This window comes from Dendrobium catenatum, unplaced genomic scaffold (genome assembly GCF_001605985.2).
Source record: "Dendrobium catenatum unplaced genomic scaffold, ASM160598v2 fragScaff_scaffold_670, whole genome shotgun sequence".
Lineage (NCBI taxonomy): Eukaryota > Viridiplantae > Streptophyta > Magnoliopsida > Asparagales > Orchidaceae > Dendrobium > Dendrobium catenatum.
In genome coordinates, this window is record NW_021319132.1 from 1,286,824 (window position 1) to 1,307,394 (window position 20,571).

General features: G+C 34.4%; 1 protein-coding gene across 1 annotated transcript; it reads right to left on the bottom strand.

Moving 5' to 3' along the window:
• Positions 1-5,729: 5,729 nt before the first annotated feature.
• Positions 5,730-18,741, bottom strand: LOC110094433 (mitochondrial carrier protein CoAc1). Its single transcript, XM_020819668.2, has 7 exons — positions 17,967-18,741; positions 17,781-17,866; positions 17,495-17,702; positions 12,603-12,732; positions 12,152-12,336; positions 11,878-12,009; positions 5,730-6,051 (listed from the first exon to the last, which is right to left on the bottom strand). Exons 1-7 carry the CDS (start codon positions 18,150-18,152, stop codon positions 5,938-5,940), a joined length of 1,041 nt encoding a protein of 346 aa, XP_020675327.1. The 5' UTR covers positions 18,153-18,741; the 3' UTR covers positions 5,730-5,937.
• Between the last annotated feature and the right edge of the window lie 1,830 nt (positions 18,742-20,571).

The window sequence follows — 20,571 nt, forward strand, 5'->3', positions numbered from 1 at the left end:
GTACGAAATAATTTCGTACATGATGATCATCTAGTATGAACCAACTTCATATTATACAAATAGTTAGAAAAATTTTCATCTTCATCAGGATGAAAAGGGACCCCACATTTTCATACTCTGGATGATGTCTATATGAATGTGATATCGTACAATACGATCAGTTCAAAAAATTTTCATGTTCATCAGGATGAAAAGGGACCCATCCAACTCATACCCTGGACGGCATATGTATGATGACGACATCGTACGGTACGATTAGTTCAAAAAAATTTGAATTCATCGGGACGAAAAGGGACACATTCAACTCGTACTTTTGATGGCATACATACGATGATGACATCGTACGGTACAATCAATTCAGAAAAAACTTTAAATTCATCGAGAAGAAAACGAACCCGTTCAACTCGTACTCTAGATGGCATACGCACGATGATGACATCATACAATACGATCCATACTTAGATAAATTTTCTATATTTCTGTTCATTTGACTACTCGTAGGGGAAAATAACTAATCAAATCGTCCCGTACGAAATGACTTCGTATAATACGATCAGTTCAAAAATTTTATAACTTTTAAATACTCCCCTGGTGTGTGTGTGCATAGTTACTCAATTATGATCACACTCTCTCAGACTCAATAAAATGAAAAATATAGACTTCATTTACAATAAATCCTAAATTGATCTGATTTAAAGTCTTAAACAAATTAGAGTATGATTTATCTGAAATGTTAGTACACATAAACAAAAAAATAATACATCCAAGATATGTTAAAAGAAATTATAATTAATTAAAAATAATAATATTTAGAATCATAAAAAACATACATGCTGCAAGAATATCAACAATCAAAAATCTAAGTTGCAACTATCTCAATAGGGTAGTCTATTCAAAGATGTCCTAGTTTCTTGTATTCAAATCATATTGTGTTAGATTAGCTTTAAATTTTTATTACTTTTACCTTTGTTCCATTTTTTTAATGGAATTTTTACTTCCTCTTTAGGAAACTTTGAACTAATGGGTCATCAATGCAATGTCATCATCCTCCTCCGCTATAGAATTGTCACTATCCGCATCATTTTCCTTTAGAGCCATAGTTTTCTTTGTCTTCTTGTCACCTACTTCAAGTATCCTTTGACTCACTCATTGCTTGTAGGCAATGAGTGACCCAAGCAAGTTGTCAATTGAGTATACATTTAAATCTTTTGATTTTGAGATAGCAAAAAGATTAACTTTTTTAGATTAGAAAATTCTCTATATAGTGCATGCAAGGATGTCACTATCTAGGTGAACCTAGTATACATTTTACATATAGTTTTGATAGGTTTTATACAAAATAGTTTATAGTCATGCAATAAAATATTTAATCTAGACTATTTAACTTCACTAGTAGATACTCGCATATAGTCCTCATATTTCAACGCACATAAAAAATAATTCAAACATTTAGCATTTAATTATAAAATTTCTCTATCCACATGACTTCATTCAATAAAGGGAATATCAATTTTGACACCATTAACTACTCGAGATAGAAGTGAATAACCAGTTTGAATATCGTACTGCATGATTAGTAGCGTACATTATGATTAGTTTAAAATTCATTTTTCAAAATTCTTACTCGATTTATCTTGAGGCTAGGGTTTCTCAAATCAAGACAAATCGCACATTATGATTTGCATCGTATAATATTATTAATTCATTAATATTAATGATTCAATTAGCTATTAGCCTTCTTCTTCATATAATTGTTCATACAATATGATTGTAATCGTACGATATGTAGTTCAAAAATTTTACTTCTCAAATTTTCCTCACTCCCCCTATGTGTGTACATAGTCAACAATTTTTGCATATACCCTTACATGGCCACACTAAATAAATAGAAAATATAAAAAGTTAAAATTATAGACTATTGATTGACATCCTATTATACCCAAAATTGTGTCTTCAGTAATCTTGAGTGGTGTATATTGTACCTGAAATGTTAGTGTGCATAGAAAAAAAAATCCAATATATATTATAGGAGAATTAAAATCCCAATCAATAATGTTTGTTAACATTAAAAACACAAGTTAGGGATCCTAGATTGCAACATATTCAACATGATCTCTTGCATGAGTTACAACAAAATTTGACAAAAGTTATATCCCCTTTTGTGAGAAAATTGAAGCTTTGAAACAAGGTGAAGAACTTTTTTTTAATCCAAAATCTTCCAAATGGATACAACCAAAACCCTTTAAAGTGGAAGATTGAACTTTCATTGTAGGGATTAAACATCTTGTGCTTCACTTACAACTCTACCTATAAAGTAGTTCGATATTTTTGATAGCTAAATGCTAAAGCTTGTAGATGGAGAATACTTAACCTATATAAGATAGCATTGAGCATCTTTTAGGAGATAGAATCAAAACCTATAAAGAGGGAAATATATTATTTGAACTTTCTCATAACTTTGAAGGATAATTCATTACTTTTGATGGAGGAGCACTAAACTATATAAAAATAGACATGCACTATCTATTTAGGAAGATTTTATATTAGAGTTTACAAAGTAAAAATTGTGCGACATCTATACATGACGATAGAAAAATTCTTTTGTATATAAAAATAGATCTTATATGGAGAGAAAAAGATAATTCACCCCACTATAAGGGGTATTTATATTTAAAAGAGGGCAGTGAAAATTAAAAAAAATTATAATTCATAATTGATACGACATCACAAAATCATCTTGATCAAGCACGAATCTCGAGGCAAAAACTAGTTGGAAACTTTAAAAATTAATTTCAGGAGCATATGAACTCCGATTTCAGCGATCTTATAGTCAAACTGAGCGTCTCGGAAATACGAACCCAACGACACCAAGATAAACCCAATCCGAGCCCAAATGAGTCTGAATCAAGGGTTCAAAGGGCTGTTGGAAGGTTCAAACCGCAATTTGAGTTATCAAACAATCTCCGATTTTGACGAGCTTGTACTCGAATCGAGCGGCTCGACAAGACGAATCCAACGAGTCCAAGATCATTGAATTCCGACATCATTAAGGCCTTCAAATGCCCAACGAACGATGCATGATCAAAGGATTCGATATCGGCCGTCCATTCAAAACACTCCCAATTCGCCCATGATCTCACGCCTATTTACGGGCTATGCCACTCCAGAAAAATTATAAATAGAGCCCTCATTCTACACCAAGGGGACTCAAGTGAGGAGAGAGAAGAAGAAGAGTAGTAGAAGGAGAAAGGGGAATAGGAGATTCCTCACCTCCTCGACCACCGCCGCCGGAGCTCTTCCTGCCGCCTGAAGATGCCGGAACTCTGCCGGATTTTCGAGAAACACCAGGAATTCGCAGAAGAAGAAGGGGAAAGGGGAAAAGGAGATTCCTCACCTCCTCGACCACCGCCGAAGCTCTTCTTGCCGCCTGAAGAAGCCGGAACTCTGCCGGATTTTCGGAAAACGCAGAGAATCTGCAGAATTTTGTAAACTTCTTGGGAGAAACAAATTGTATTCGGATTATCCCAATTTGTGGGACGATTAAAAATATTAATGTTTTAATTTCTCAATCTCTATTCATATAGTATGATCTGGGGTCATATAGTACGATTAGTTTAAAAATACAATATGTCTAGTATAATGATACTAGTCTTTCAGACGAACTGGTCATATTTAACAAACATATCATACAATATGAATGTAACTTTGTACATTACGACTAGTTTAGACTTTCTCTATTTGTACAGGATGATAATAGGGATGTTTAAAAATCATCTATGTCGATCATTCATTATGATTCACATTGTACAATATTGTTGGGGTAATATCAATAGTTTGCATAGTATGATATAGATATCATATTATACGATTAGTTCAAAAATTAAGGTTTTATCTGGTACAATCTCTTGGAAGATCATATTTCATCTCTATCAATCATACGGTATGATCAAGATTGTACATTATGATTAGCAACATTTAAATAACCATGATTTAATTAACCAATTATGGGGGATAATTTAAGTAAGATTTTAAATATCATATAGTATGGTTAATATCATACCATATGATTAGTTCAAAATTTATTTTTTAAAATACTTAATTTATATAGTGGATAAGGTTCTCATATCAAGACAAATCATACAGTACAATCTATATCGTATTGTATGATTAGTTGATTAACATTAATGATTCAATTATCTATTAGCCTTCTTCTTTGTATAACTAATCGTACAATATAATTATAGTCATATGATACGGCTAGCTCAAAAAAATTACTTCTCAAATTTTCCTCACATCCCCTGTGTGTTTGCACGGTCATCAATTTTTTCATACACCCTTAGACTAAAAAAATATAAAATATAAGAAATTTAAAGTTATAGATAGTGGTGATTGACATCCTATTTTACCCAAACTTTAGTCTTCGGTAATCTTGAGCTGTGTATATTGCACCTAAAATATTAATATGCATAGATAAAAAATAATATCCAATATATATTCTAGGATAATTAAAATCTCAATCAATAATGTTTGTTATAATCAAAATCACAAGCTAGGGATCCTAGATTACAACAATCTATCCCTTTTTTATGATGACAAATATTTTTTTGTTGAAGGGCAATTTAATGTTCTTTTCTCCTAATCTCCCCCTCACTAGGTGAAAGATTCAAAAAACATGGGTAAGAAAAAAAATTTTGATTGATTTTTTTGATAATAACATAAAATAAAAGAAATCAAAAGAACTCAAATAAAATTGCAAGAAAAAAAAAACTACTCGTAGGGGAATATAAAATTGCAAGACAAATTTTGATTGATTTTTTTTTTTACGGCATACATATGATGATGACATCGTACGATAGAATCAATTCGGAAAAAATATTAAATTCATTGAGATGAAAAGGGACCCGTTCAACTCGCACTCTAGATGGCGTACATATGATGATGACATCATACAGTACGATCCATACTTAGAAACATTTTATATCTTTCTGTTCGTTTGACTACTCGTAGGGGAAAATAACAAATCAAATCATCCTGTACGAAATAACTTCGTACTGTACGATCAGTTCAAAAAATTTATAACTTTTAAACACTCCTCTGGTGTGTGTGTGTGCATAGTTACTCAATTATAAGCACACTCTCTCAGACTCAATAAAATGAAAAATATATACTTCATTTACAATAAATCCTAAACTGATCTGATTTGAAGTCTTCAACAAATTAGAGTATGATTTCTCTGAAATGTTAGTATACACATATAAAAAAATAATACATCCAAGATATGTTAAGAGAAATTATAATTAATTAAAAATAATAATATTTGGAATCATAAAAAACATACATGTTGCAAGAATATCAACAATTAAAAAACTAAGTTGCAACTATCTCAATAGGATAGTCTATTTAGAGATGTCCTATTTTCTTGTATTCAAATCATATTGTGTTAGATTAGCTTTAAAATTTTTATTACTTTTACCTTTGTTCCATTTTTTTATGGCATTTTTACTTCCTCTTTTGAAAACTTTGAACTAATGGGTCATCAATGCAATATCATCATCCTCCCCCGCTATAGAATTGTCACTATCCGAGTCATTTTCCTTTAGAGCCATAGTTTTCTTTGTCTTCTTGTCACCTACATCAAGTATCCTTTCCGCTCAAATAATATTTTAATACAAATTGTTTTTTAAACGCAGTTAAAAAATAATAATCAAACACCACAAACAAAGCCTCAGTTCTCTTCAAGAATATATATATATATATATAAACTGTAAGATTTCCATAGACTTCTCAATAGCATCTAAAATATGAGGTTTAATTAATCAAGTCTTAGATTAGTATCCCATACTGCTTCAGCTAAAATCAAATATTTTATAGCATGACTGATGGAAAATTTGCTTCCTCGAGAAAATTAGTTAACAGCGATATGGGAAAAATAGTATTTCAGGCAGAAGAAGCAGAAGTAGAAGCACCGCCGGTGTTCTCTCGTGGGGGCACTCCTAGAATTGACTTCATCATGTCGTATGCAGTAAAACCGATGGCCACTGAAGGAATCACCTGCAACATTTTAAAATACATCTTGAGACTGTTATTTCACACTTTCTTTCTTAGATTATTATTATATTTTATTTCATTATAATTTTCTTACTGCCTGCTAAAATATTCTGGCGATACAGGAGCAATTTACAATCAGACAAATTAGACGTGGTGGTTGTGAGAAATTTTTTTTTTTTTTTTTTTTTGGAAAAGATAAAAAGGTTCATAATAATCAAAATAATTTTTAAGATTAATACTAATCTTATAACAAATTCAAACAATAATTTGAAGTGCATCCTAAATAAATTTGTATAAGGTACCCTGAAACAAATTTTATTCTTTTCAAAAAATTTGTTTTTTTGAAGGTTTTTCTTCTTTAAATTTATATGAAGAGAAATTTTTCACAAATAAATATATTAGAATATGATAGATGCAAGTAAATTAATTTCTGACATTTAGGGAATATAACAGCAAGCCCGTAATGTTAACATTGTCTTTTAAAAATTAGTATTTTTCTAGCAATTTAGTGACTACTTAAGGGCTTCAGTGAAGTTTTGCTAAAAGTATATGATTGTTGGGCAAAAATGGTAAGTTGTACCTGAAACTTTATCCAAACTCAATTAAAACCGATATGAAACCACCGAAACTTAAAACGATGAAGAGCTTATGGGATTAGAGAAGATCATAAAGATTTGAAGATAAGATTTTGTAGAACCTCTTCAAAATTTAGATGCTATAAAGATTAGAGAATTGAACAATAAAGATGTCACTAAGATACTTAATTAAAATGTTTTGATGGATGCATGTCTAAACTAAGATAAACTTAGAAATGATGATATATAGGCATGGCGAAAATATCACGGCATTAGAGATGAAACTTGGTTATTAGGGCATATATAATGGAATATAAAAGAAACACAAATAAGGTGAATAAACTGAATTAAGGTAAAAAAGAAAAAATATGCAGATAAATGTGCAAGGATAAACCTTTGGTCAAATGGTTAGAAATCATGCACGAAGCAGTTGCAAAAAAAAATTAAAATTAAAATTTTATGTAACATTCAACATGAATAAAAGGAGAAAGGAAGATTCATGACAATCCCAAATAGTTGGGATAAGTCTAATTGTCATGATGAAGATGTAATCAGGAAGGTTTGATGGCAAGAATCAAGGAGGGAGAAGAAAAATAAGGAAAGAAACAATGCAAACAACAACTACGTGGTAGAAATTTCCTTCATATAATACAGCAAGTTACTGTTAAGTTGACATTCTTGTGGGCTCCGAAAATTCGGCCCAGGCCTCCCCGCCGCTTTTTCTTTTTATTTGGCAAGGGAGTTTTAATTGATAAGTTCCTAGGTAAATTTTGGAAGGCAGATGTGTTTGTAGATAAGACACTACCCAGAGATTTCGCCCTCATTTTGTGAGGACATTATGATTTGAGTTCTGGTTTCCTATAGTTATAGACCTGGGGTGAATGTTTGTTTAAGGGGATAAATTTGAATCCACCTTAGCTAACAGAGGGCTTTGTGCCCTATCAATCATATCCTATTGATACATATCTCAAGGATTTGATGCTTTTAAGGATCGTATTGGTGCTGTCCATAACCAGTATTTCGTGGTACCCTTTGGTGGCAAAACCACTCGGTTCAGAAGGCCCCGGGTCATAACCGTTTATCCTGCAGTGCCATTTGACGGCAAAATCGTCGGTTAGAGGACACGTACCACGTCCTTATTGACAGGAGATTGTTTGAGAATGGATCCTAGTGATATTTTTGACTTGGCATTTGGCTCTTTGTGAGCTGAAGTAAATTTGAATTTGTCCACCCCGACAGACTATTGCGGAGAGTGGATGTGCTTTGCTTTAAGTGTTTTGATGGATTTATTTCAATTTTTTTTTTTTTATGGAATTTGGAAATTTTGAATTTTCGGGTGGACTTTTGGGAGGCATTTGGAAATGCCTAAAATTAACCCCTCCGATTGAGATATACATTCAACACGACCATCATCGGGGTGTTCAGGGTCATTTTCCTTTATTGATTGAACCCTATCATCTTGACAATATGGGATCAGGTTTCGTAGGCTTTGGACCTTCATTAGTGAATTCTCATTGTTATAGGCCTTCAAGGCCTAATATGAATGTATTAAAACAAATACAATCGTCGCCATGACCGTGTATCTGTTTGAAGGTTCGAACCCTGTCGACTCCTATTGATCCGTATAGAAGGATCAGGTTTGAACTAGAATTCACTTATCAACCCGTGTAGCATCCTTAGACGTCACATGTGTACCAATAACATGTTCGCCAGGGCCCATGCGAGTGTTTGGGGGCATTTTGTAATTGAACCCTATCAACTCCCTTTATCTACTTAGAAGGAACGGGTTCAAATTTAATAACTCGCACAGCATCTCTAGACGTCGCGTGTGTACCAATAACACGCTCGCCGGGACCCATGCGGGTGTTAGATGCTTTTACCCCTTTTAGTGTACCTATGTGTATACAAGCTACAGTGCATATGTGGGGGTATTTTGAACATTCAACAGACCTTTTACGATGGCTTGTTATTATCTATAGATGGAATGTTGTATGCATGATAATTTTTTTTACAACCACTTGTAGCCAAACTGTAGTTTCTTCTGGTTTTTATGATCCTTTCACCAATATTCTCATAGGAGTGTGGTACGAATTACTACATCTTTGTGTACGACTGCTACAGAGGATATCACCAACTCTGACTTTGTTACTTTTTGGAATTGAATATTTCTACTTGTTCTTTCAAGTTAGATAGTAGAACTATTGCACTTGTTGTATATCAACCTTGTATCGTAGAAGACTAAGGCATTCATCTGTATTTTGATAAGTGTTGACTGTAGGATCCTTCTGTACCCACTTCCCCTTGCTACATAGCTTGTAGATTCCTTTAATTGTCATAAATTCCTCTATGTTTTACTTGTGATCCTTCGTATTCATAACAACTCATTAGTTATTACGTTCCAATAGATTATATCGGGCGTAGTTGCTTATAGATAGAGTACTGTGTATTTATTTGCAAATTAATCGTCATTGATTGAAAGGAAGTTATCTCTTTCACATTCTTCCTTCTTTGTTTGTAGACCTACTATATCATCATGTATGATAACTAGCAAATCACCATATTCATTATATTGTACTAAAGTTCTCGGCATCTTCTCTACAATCTTCTCAAGTTCTTCATAAGCAAGCTACACTTATTGCATGTTGCACTTCTCCCAGTCTTCTTGAATACTTTTATTGGAATCTCCTTAAAGATACTCACAGGATGTTTGTCATCCTCGCTTGATTTTTCTCATGTATAAGTATTAAATGCAAGGCATCATCACATTCGTTGCGAAACAGTTCTTTTCAGTTGTAGGAGGCTTATGTGTTCGTTCTACCTTTAAAGAAAATTTGGCATATGCGTGATAAATCAGATATTCATTCCTTGCCTGGCATGAAGACTTTTAACACTTATGTGAAGCTTCATGCTATTGGTTGTAGGTATGTCATTGCATTTATGCTCTTGCAATCATTACAATTATCCCAAATTACCCACATGCTTGATTGGGATAGATGTATGAATCATTCATGAACATGCTAAATTGAAATACATGAATCCCTTATTTATCCATTTGATATTCATTTGAATATATGTTGGACTAAGTACTGGTTCATCACATGATATCTTGAGCTTAGTCTCTTATAATCCCTTCAAATTAGATCATTTATGATTCATTTCATTCAAATTCTTATGTTTCGACTTGAGTTCAAGCTCAAGTGTAGTTATTTATGAGTTCTCTTGCTCTTGGTCCAAACTCTAGTTCTCTGCGGTCCAAGAATGATTCAAGTCCCCTGTAGTTCAATTCAAATTATTTTTCAATGTGCAAATTCAAATCTCATGTTCATTTGAGTTCGTCATGGTTCAATTCTTTGAGTTCAAAATCTTCTATTCAAATCTTAGGCCGAGTTCACATTTAAGTCCATGAGTTCAGGTTCATTTGAATTCAAATTTGTGTTCAATTGAATTCAGGTTTTAGTCCAACTTGAGTCCAACTCAAGTCTTATAGAAGTTCTCTGCTGTCCATGTCTTGTTCAAGTGATCCTTGTAGTTGTCCCAAATTACAATCTTAAGTACAAGTTCTTTGCATTCATTCTTTTGAGTTCAATCAAATTCTCTTATATTTTCAAATTCACTTGAATTTTAAGTTCATTTTGTTCAAATAAGTCCAAGTCCAAGATCATTTTTTGTTCAAGTCCTTGGATTTTCAATCCAAATTTCGGCAGCCTCCCAACGTCTCCCCCGTTTAGGGGAAAACCAAGAGGCAACCTTCCCCTCGACGCTACGTGAGCACTTCAGGTAGGTGTCAAAAATGACACCGCGGTCGCATAAATTTTTTTATCCCCGCCCGCTACGTGAGCGTTTAAGGGTGTTTTTTTATTTTTTTTTTAAATTATAAGAAGAAAGCATATGTTAGAAAAACACAAATTTCCCCCATCTGCACCACATGGGCGTTCGGGAGTACTTAATATAAAAATAAAGAAAATATTTTTTTTTATCCCCTTCGCCGCAAGCGCCGCACCGGTTTCCCTCCCTACAACACTACTTGAGCGTGTAGGGGGTTTGCCAGCTCGTTGCTAGCATTGAAGAAGGATTCTTAAATCGACGCAAGTGCCGCGCCGGTTTCCCTCCCTACAACGCTACGTGAGCGCGTAGGGGGTTTGCCGGCCCGTTGCAAGCCACGAGAAAAAAATCAACATTCCTTATTTAAATTATAATTAATGATAATCAATTATAATTTAAAAACAATTAATTATAATTTAAAAACAATTAATCATATTTAACTATAACTACTAATAATTAATTTAAATTAAAATAATTAATTTTAATAATTTATAGTTAATTATTAATAAAAATAATTAACCATAACAATTAAATTAATTATAATTTATTTTAATTTAAAACTAATTATTATTATTAATTAATTAAATATAATTAAATATTTAATTATAATAATTATAATTTACTATAATTAACTAATAATAATAATTAATTATAATTTAATAATAATAAAAACAAATTACCTATACCTAAGGGGGATATCGGGTAAGAGCAGAGAGGGGGTCATGGCTCGGGCAAGGCAGAGGAGACAAGGCGGTAGCTGCTTGGGATCGGCTGAGAGGTTGGATCAGGCAAGGGGATCGTAAGAGGGATCGACGTGAGGTAAGGGAGATTCGGCTCTCTCTCTCCCTCTCTCTGTGTCTCTCGGCTTGTGCAAGAGATCGGCACAAGCAGGCAATAGATCGGGCTTTGGTCGGAGAGCTCGGGAGATCCCGTCAGGGTCGGGACTGGGGAAGGCAGGGCACGGCTTTGGCTTGATGGGAGGAGGAAGGCTACGAGAGGTGGGGCTGAGCGTGGAAGCAGAGGGAGAATCGGTGTTCGAGTCGAGCGAATGGAAGAAGCTCTGTATGTGGGGAGTGTCGCGGGAGAAGAAAGGTCGAAGGCTTTGGGTTGTGTATGGAGTCGAGCGTGGAGAGCAGCCGGAGAAGTGAGACCTCGCTCCCATTTTAACGACGCAAATGAGCAGGAGTTTCGCATACGGGAGAAAGGACGTGAGTTCGGCGCCGCTGTAGAGGGATGGGCGACTGTAACAAAGCGGGATTTGCGATCGTTTTGCCAGGATATCCGACATAGGTAATGATTTATGCATTTTTTTTATTTCTTTTGTTTGTTTCTGTTTGGCAATAGATTATAGGTCAACAATTCTAAAATACCTTAGCATAAAAAATTCTACTCCTAAGCATGCATGGTGGAATATTTCAATTTTTTTACTTACCTTCAAGTAGTTAATACTTAGACCAGCAAATAATTGTCTCCACCCTTGTTCATGAATGATTGTGGAGATCCCTTGCATTGTGCTTGTGATGCGAGGAGCACTAATTTGATTCAATTGTTGTTGACTCTGAACCTGAAAATTTGATGAATAAAAAATAATGGTTATCTGTAATTCACCTAAATAATTAAGATCAGATGAACTCCCCCACCAAGGGTTATAAAAAAACTTCTTATCATAGAGCTACAGATATTGGATCATCCGAACAGAAATGTACCTGCATCTGTCTCCTGACAACATCTAATGGATATGTAAGAGTTTGTCCAAATAAGCCTGCTAAAGCACCACAACAGAGGCGCAAAGCAACTGAGTTCTTATAATCTTCAGGAACGCGGGACTTGAGTTCTTCATATATGTAAAATTTTAGTCCAGCATAGGGCAAGATGCCAGTAAGGGTTGGACCTGCATGTGACGGTAGGTTAGGAAGCAAACACCTTTACTAAGTTATTTAAGGTCAATTACACAACTCTCCTATTCTGATTGACAGTATAAAATCCAAAATATTTTAAATTAAAAAATATCATGAAATCACCCCCTGAACAAATGCTCAGACAATAAAAAAAAAAAAAGCCATCCATAACAAAATATAGAACAAAACAGAGAACATCTCCATTATTTCACACATGGTATATAAAATTGGCACATGTATATAAAGCATGATGACTTACCAACACCACGGTATAGGGACCGCAATCCACCTTCCTTGTAGACGCTCCAGAAGACATCTTTTATTCCAGTATAATATGGCAGGGGAGGCAGACGCCTCAAACCGTGGCCAAATTGTCCATTGTTTGCCACCTAAAGAGAAAGAGTAAGTTAAGGTAACAGCAAGCACAAGTTTGAAAAATGTTACAAAACCGCACCAAAGTGGTTGATGTTTGAATAGACATGGGGTGATCATAAAGATGGCATTTCCATTTTGGTACTAAATGTCACATGTATATAAGAGCAAGTATAGACTAGATGACATGAATTACCTAGAGTGCACGACAGAATTTCAAGTAGCCTAGTATACTATTATCAAAGATAAAGAGTACCAGCTAAAACTTGAATAAAACAAACGCCTAAAATTTAATGACACGTGCGGTATGATAATGGCAGAGATGAAATCATAAGGTCTTTTAATCAAATGATTAAAAAAGCTGAGAAGGCTCCAAGCAGTTTTATTGAAGTTCAAAGATCATGAAGACAACATAGCAGCAAACACACCAAAAAATACATATTAGAACAAAACTTATAAAAAGTATTGAATTCTTGTTTAAGCCTAATGAGAAGAAAATTTCTATTTCATTCTAAAGAACAAAATTTCTGAATACAACGTACATTCTATTCTATTCATGTATTTTCTCTTCTAGAATTTTGTAGCTCCATAACTTACTATACAAGTATTTATCCCAAGTATTTGTTGCTAGCTTCATCACTTTTTATTCTTCATTTATTCCTACTAAGTATTGCATGAAATGACAAACCCATTATGTACAAACCCTTTTTGTGCAAGCCCTTCTACGTGTTTCCTTTAGTCTAACTTTTTTCTTTCTATTTCTTCAACATCAAATTTATATATGTCATATTAATCAATCACTACTCTAATGTTATCTACCCATCATATTAATCAATCTCTACACTTTGTCGTACACATCCAAACCACATGAAGTGATCTGAAAGGATCTCTGTCACATTTTTTAAGATCTAATCTACAATACTTCCCACAGTGAACAAACAAGCCTAAGAATCTATGGAAGGCTATCATTCTTGAATATAAACACAGATTATGATGCATCAGTTGGTGCCATTAAGAGTTTTAGATGGAGGGGAACAAGCTAAATAACCCCTAAGTTAGGGGCCGTCAAAAATAAACGTACGGAAAGAGAATTATTCATAATACTTTCCACAACTAGCTCCTAAAATTTTGGGAAAAAATTGCTATATTAAATTTTAATGTTTGTTTAAGATTTAAAAATACAAATTGCTCTGTATGAAATTTTGCTTCATTGGAAAGTTAATCCCACATTTCGTGCCAAGATTTTAGAGTTAATTGCTTCTTTTTTTAGTATAAGACATTTTTTCAAGCATACTTATCCAATTAGATAATGTTTAAATTGAATTTAGTTATCCATATTCTTAATCCTATAAATTAGCATATAAGAAACTACAATTAGCAACTCTCTATTTCAATTTTATGCATTAACCTAGTTTAGTATCAGGGATCATTATATCCCTATAAAATTAAAACCCTTGTTAATTGATTTTGACGTCTTCATTTTCTTAAAACTCTAGAAAATCCACTTGTAGAAACCTAAAGTTTGCGGGTACCCTTGTGTGACCCATTATCTAGGGTAATTGGTTCGAGAAGCCTATCCCTTAATCTCAATTAGTGATAAACAAGTAGCACACACATAAACACTAAAATACTTGTACCAGCTTAGGAGCAAGTATGATGAACAATAAAATTGCAAAAAAATATCAAGTATCATAAAAAGAGAACATCAAAATTTACAAGATTTGGTTTAAACAAGCTTACATCCATAGGCGATGATTAGATCCAATCCACTAAAAAATCACAATCAAGGTACACAATAAAAGAATACGCACCAACTCTTCTCAAATCTGAGCACATCCTTACTCATACATGCTAATAGTGCCAAATACTGCACACCATGAAGCATGACGCGGTTCATTGCATTGTGCTATCCATGCACAATAGCGCAGGCCGCATTACACCTTAGCTTGAGATAATTTATTCAAGTTTTAAATTAATTTTAATATTACCCATATATTATTTATTAATTTTATTGATTTAAATTAGATTAGATTTATGCGATGCAAAGGCATTAGCTTTTAATGATTTATATAATAGATTAGATACTAAAGAGGGAGAAAGATATATGTATAAGTTAGCCAAACAAAGAGATAGGAGTATATTTTAATTTATGAATTGAACAGGATAAACATGAGAGCACTCGACCTCCTTCTCTTTGGTATCATCATGGTCTGATTGAATGCTTCACTAATTTACTTTTAAATTCTCATATGACAGTTTAATTTTCTTATTCCCCTTTTTGTTCATAAAAACAATGGCTATGGAATTTGATATTGTTTTCTCTAAACTAGAATTAAGTACTATATGAACTATTCGGTATTAAATTTTCTAATGAATTTGAAGTGTTAAATGATTAGAAGTTGTAAATGATTACAAGTATTAATAAACTATATGATGTTGAAAATGCGCTTATGAAAATTTTTACAGACTTTGAGGAATGGCTTCTAAAAAATTAACTAAATCTTTTCTTATTTATGTCATCAATTTCAACTATTGGTTGAAGCGTTGAATACTTGAACCTAAGCATCATTTTGATTGTTTTCATTATCATGATGGTTTATCTTTCAATCCAGTATCCTTTTATATTTCGCTGCATTTTTATTAATAATTTTTTTATATTTATGTCATGTTTAATATTACGCGCGTTATACCATGTGCCATTTGCTACGACTCGACAAGGATGTTTGCACTACGATGCACCATTCACCATTAACAAGTATGTCTCACTCAACAAAGAAAAAGAGAGGTTCACATTTCACAAGATAAAATAGAATAACTTACAAAATATAACATAGAAAAAGTATTAAACAAATACAAAAAATAACACACTACAAATATTCCTAAGAATTTATTAGTTCATTGAGATGATAGTTTGAACCCCAACAAAAGAACATTTAGTAATCTCCTACACTCTTTTTTAGTTGCGCGTCCTCTTTTTAAGACTCCTCCAAGCCACACACTCTAAACTTCAAAAGCAATGAAGGACTTAGGACTGTGCAATCTTATCAAGCTTAAATGTTGCTCGAGCTAAGTGCAGTGTTTGACATGTAGCACAAATATTGTACTTTGAAATGAGAGACATGTAGCACAAATATTGTACTTTGAAGTGGTATCCATGTAGCACAAATATTGTACTTTGAAATGAGAGACATGTAGCACAAATATTGTACTTTGAAATGAGAGACATGTAGCACAAATATTGTACTTTGAAGTGGTATCACTACATCTGATTGTACACATATCATCAATTTTTTGTGTTGTCGAGTTATGGAGCATAGGCTGCGGCGTGATACTGATGTTTCTCAAAATCAATTTGGATTTATGCCGGGTAGGTTGACTATGTTGTTGTTGAAATAGTCATCTACTCACCTTAAAGACAATAATTAAATGAATTGGTATTGTGACAAATCAAGAAACATAATACTAATCTTTAAAAGCCACTCACCCAACTTGTACCACTCTTTATTCATAAACATTTTCTATAGTCCTAAAGCTAATTCTCCTTTGTTTCACCAAATTAGAGTGCTTCACTAAAGTTGTTGAATACAAGATATTAGAAATCAATGTTGCACTCAACAATTCACAGTCACTAACTTCATTTGCCTTCAGAAAAACCAAAGCACCTTTATAGACCTTAAGAGCATTAACATCAGGGGAGAACTATATCCAACAACATTGAGATTGACCGAGAATATTATGTTATTTCTTGAATATGGTGTTAACTCAAGCAAATAAAATAGTCACACTAACTTGTGTCATCAATCTTAGAACGTTAAAATCTCTAGTCTTGCACAAAAGCACATTTTTCATATAAAAGCAATGGCAAAAACTTAGTTCAAGCATTGAAAACATCTCCAAAATAGAATACATGTGATTTGAAAATGTTAAGTCTATAATTCACTGCTTTTTGTACCTATCTCCATCAGTCGCTAAAACAGCATCAACAATATTAGAACAAAACCAATCTACAACTAAACTTGCTTCTACTAACTTCTCCTCCTTAAAGTCATCATTGCAAGTTGCTATGTCCTCTTCAAAGCATAACTATCTCTCCTATCTTCTCCTTGTGCAATTATTTTCTATTCAACTTATATGCATAAGATATAAATTGATTAAACACTATTTTCATTTCTTGAAATATGAATGTCATATGCTACCACTATATAAAGTTTAACTTAAATTATTGTGTTTATCTCTTATTTCATATCCAATAGGAATTCATTAAAAGCCATCCTAATAGCATCAATATTTACATTCAAAACATCCCTATTAATTATCTTATAATCCTGAATCCATAGATAACAGCTTTCCATCAACAATAATCTAGCAATATATAAACAACAAATTTCCATCTACATCAATCAGTGGACAACAATATTTCTTTTTTTACTATAGTCAATTTTATATTTAAAAAAATCATATATATATATATATATATTCATGATAGTTATTTATCTGCCTATTTATGAATAACTTAACATTTACAAAAATAAAGAAAAAATTCATTCGTCTAATATCTCATTTTTTTACTCCTCTCTTCTCATTCTAATTTTCAAGCTATAAATTATTTTAATTACTATTTTGTGGTGTGATAATTTCCTTTATTTGCTGACCATCATGATCTTAATCCATTGATGTGTTGGCAAATTTCCTTGAAGTATCGTGAAAGAATGCTTGAAAAAGACAATCAAGGAACATTTTGCAAGTTATTGAAGCATCATAGATGAACTGATAAATTACCTGATAAGCCAGTTTAGTCCGAGTCAAATCCAATGGATAAGTACATAACACAGCAGTCCCTCCGGCCGCTGAGCCAGCCAAAAGATCAATGAAAGGTCCAGTGCCCAATGATGAGAAATTATTTAGAATTAAACACCGGTACTGTTCGTAAGTCATGAAGTGTAATGCCGCATAAGGCACTATTCGTAGCACACTCGCTCCATTTCCTCTAGAACAAATTAAAATAAAAACCATCAAACAATAGAAAATTTATGGAAAGAGAAAAACTCAGTCACTTATGACGCACTTGTAGAACCCGAATACACCCTCATGCTGCTTCAGTTTCTTCATAGATCGCAAAATCCCAAGAGATTTGAACTCCTCGGTTCTCGTCTATCAATTCAAATAAGAATTTAAAAAGAGATCGAACAATAATCCAACCAACGTTATGCCAAACATGATGAAAAAAAATTGCAAGACAAAACATTCCAACCTGCAAGAGAATCTTAATCCGCTCAAGAGGAGCCACGGCCGTTTTCGAGAACGCTCCAGCGGCGCCTCCGGCAATAAGCTCCTTGACGTAAACCGGCAGCACATCTAACAATCGGATGTCGACATCCGCCGCCGCCGCCGTCGCCGACGTCGTCGGCGTCAGCGTCGACCCCTGTGAAGGTCCCATATCCAACAAACGAGAAAAAAACCCTGCCGAAAACAAACAACAGCAAAGGAAAGAGAGCCGGCAGAACCTAATCAACCGGCTTGTAATTTCGCAAACTCCTTATCCCATCGATCTCGGGAGAGACAGAAACGGAAAAGTCCCCTGTGGAAAGGTGGGAACACGGGAAGCTTGTGATGACCAAGAAAATCGCAAGGTTTCCTCGCATCCGAAACAGACCCGACGAGGATAAGATTCATCAACAGCGAAAGCACAGGAGATGATCCGGAAGGGGTTTACGATTCAAAATCTGGAAACGAAGAGAAACCCTATGGAATAGGAAGCAAAGGAAATCGGTGCAATATGAGAGAACGTTGTCCAAATCGATATCTCAATGAACCAAATTGTTGAGGAGGAGAGAAGATGAGGACAAAGCCAGACATAAAGATTCCTTCTTTTTATTTTTGATCAGCAAAAATTCCAACCATTCTTGCCTCTCTGTTTCCCTGTTTACCCTATATGTGTGGCTATTTCGATGCTGATTCCTTAGTTTCCTCCTATGTTTTCGCTTCTGTGATTGGGAGAGCTTGGGCTGCGGTATCCGGGGCGATGGAGAAAGTCGCGGTACAGATTCATTAATGGAATATCATATGATATTGGTAGGGCCTATTCTGGATTCAACTAATGCAAAAAAAATTTATTTATTTATTTGAAAAACTTATGGACAAATATGTCCATAAGCTTTAAAAAATGAACAGTTAAAAAAATTACAAAATGGATAAGTAAGACAAATTAGAAAAAACTTATAAATCCTGAAAAGAAATAAGGCAATAAAGCTAAAACAACAAAAGAGACTAAGAATAAATAAAACCCTTGGACTCAGAATTATTATTGAAGCTTCGTTAAATTGTATCTAATATAACTCAAATAAGAGAATTCTTTTTTAAAAAGATAGCTACGCAAAAAAACAGGCAATATTGTCTTTAACCTTATAATAATCAAGTTCCTTAGGTGTTAAGGAATTAACCTGAGGATAAGAACCAAAGCCCAGCTCAAATCTCAACCCGAATTCCTAAAAATTCGCAAGAAATCCTGCGTACCTGACACTATTTAGCGCCGACAGCGTTCAGCTCACGCGATTCCTGCATAAATCCTGCTCAACTGCTCCATTTGTGTGGATAAAATGAGGACTGAAGTAGAGCATTGAGACATTTCTTCCCCTCCCATGAGAGAGCTCCAGACCGACGCCTCTCTTCCATTCGGAAGGTCCCTCTCGATCCATCTCGTATTGTAGCCGAACATAACCTCCAGACCGAACTCCAGCATACATTGAACTCTTCCTACCTATCAGAACTCACTGAAGCCGCAGACCGCAAGCCATCTTATCCCTTCTTCCGCTAACCTCCACCCTTGTGAAGCCTCCAAGCTGCCTCCAACCTAGTCCTCCTCTACCAAGGCCAACCATCCCTTATAACAAAACCAGGGACAAAACCCTTTGCCCGTCTGTAGCCTGACACCCCCTTGCCAACCTTAACAACAAGCAACCAAGCCTTCTCCATCTCCTCCTTGTTCGATCTCCCCTTTGCCGAAGCCAACTCGGGACCTCATCCTATTTGTGAACCCTGATCAAGGCTGACCGTCCCTTATAGCAAAACAAGGGTCGAAACCCTTTGCCCGTCTGTAGCCCGATATCTCTCCGACCTCCCCTCCGTTCTAGCCGCAAATCCCCATTTATCTCTTAGCCTCATTCTCGCAAGCCGAGAGCCCAAATCCTTTGTCGACCCTCATCTAGCCTTAGTCACAAGCAACTGTTGCAACCCATGACCCCGAGTTTGAGATTTTGATGATGCCAAATAATTAGTGTTTTGGAACAACTATTCATTGAATATTATTTTATTTGCTATTGTCCTTGAGTACTAACATTTCAGGAAGATCACAAGTGACTCAGGACGAAAAGAAGACTCAAGACCAGGTAGATTAGGAGTATGAGTCAAACATTGTATTTTTCTATTTATTTTATTGAGTCTGGCCAAAAATGCATAAGAGTAAGAGCAATCATGCACACACACAGGGGGAAGAGAGAGATTCCATCTCTGCTCATTCGTATGGTACGATCTGGTTCGTACCGTACATGTTCAAAATTTAATTAGGCCTGGATTTCATGCACTAATCACGGGTTAATTTAAGTAAGATATTTAAATATAGATCGTACAGTACGAAACATGTTTCGTACAGTACGAACGGCGTAAAATCACTTAAACTAAACTACGGCTAGAGTTTTGGATCTGAACATATCGTACATTACGAATACATTCGTACAGTACGATCTATTCACAGAATCGTCCACATAGCTTGGATTCTACGGTACGAATTACAATCGTACAGTACGATCTCTAGACAAGAAATTTTATTACATTTTGCAGTTAAAAAACAACTCTCCCCT

Coding starts and splice junctions, on each gene's coding strand:
- LOC110094433 (XM_020819668.2), bottom strand. CDS start 18,152: ATGGGACCTTCACAGGGGTCGACGCTGACGCCGACGACGTCGGCGACG. Junction 17,867..17,966: donor GGATTAAGATTCTCTTGCAG/GTTGGAATGTTT, acceptor TTGAATTGATAG/ACGAGAACCGAGGAGTTCAA. Junction 12,010..12,151: donor TTGTCAGGAGACAGATGCAG/GTACATTTCTGT, acceptor TCAAATTTTCAG/GTTCAGAGTCAACAACAATT.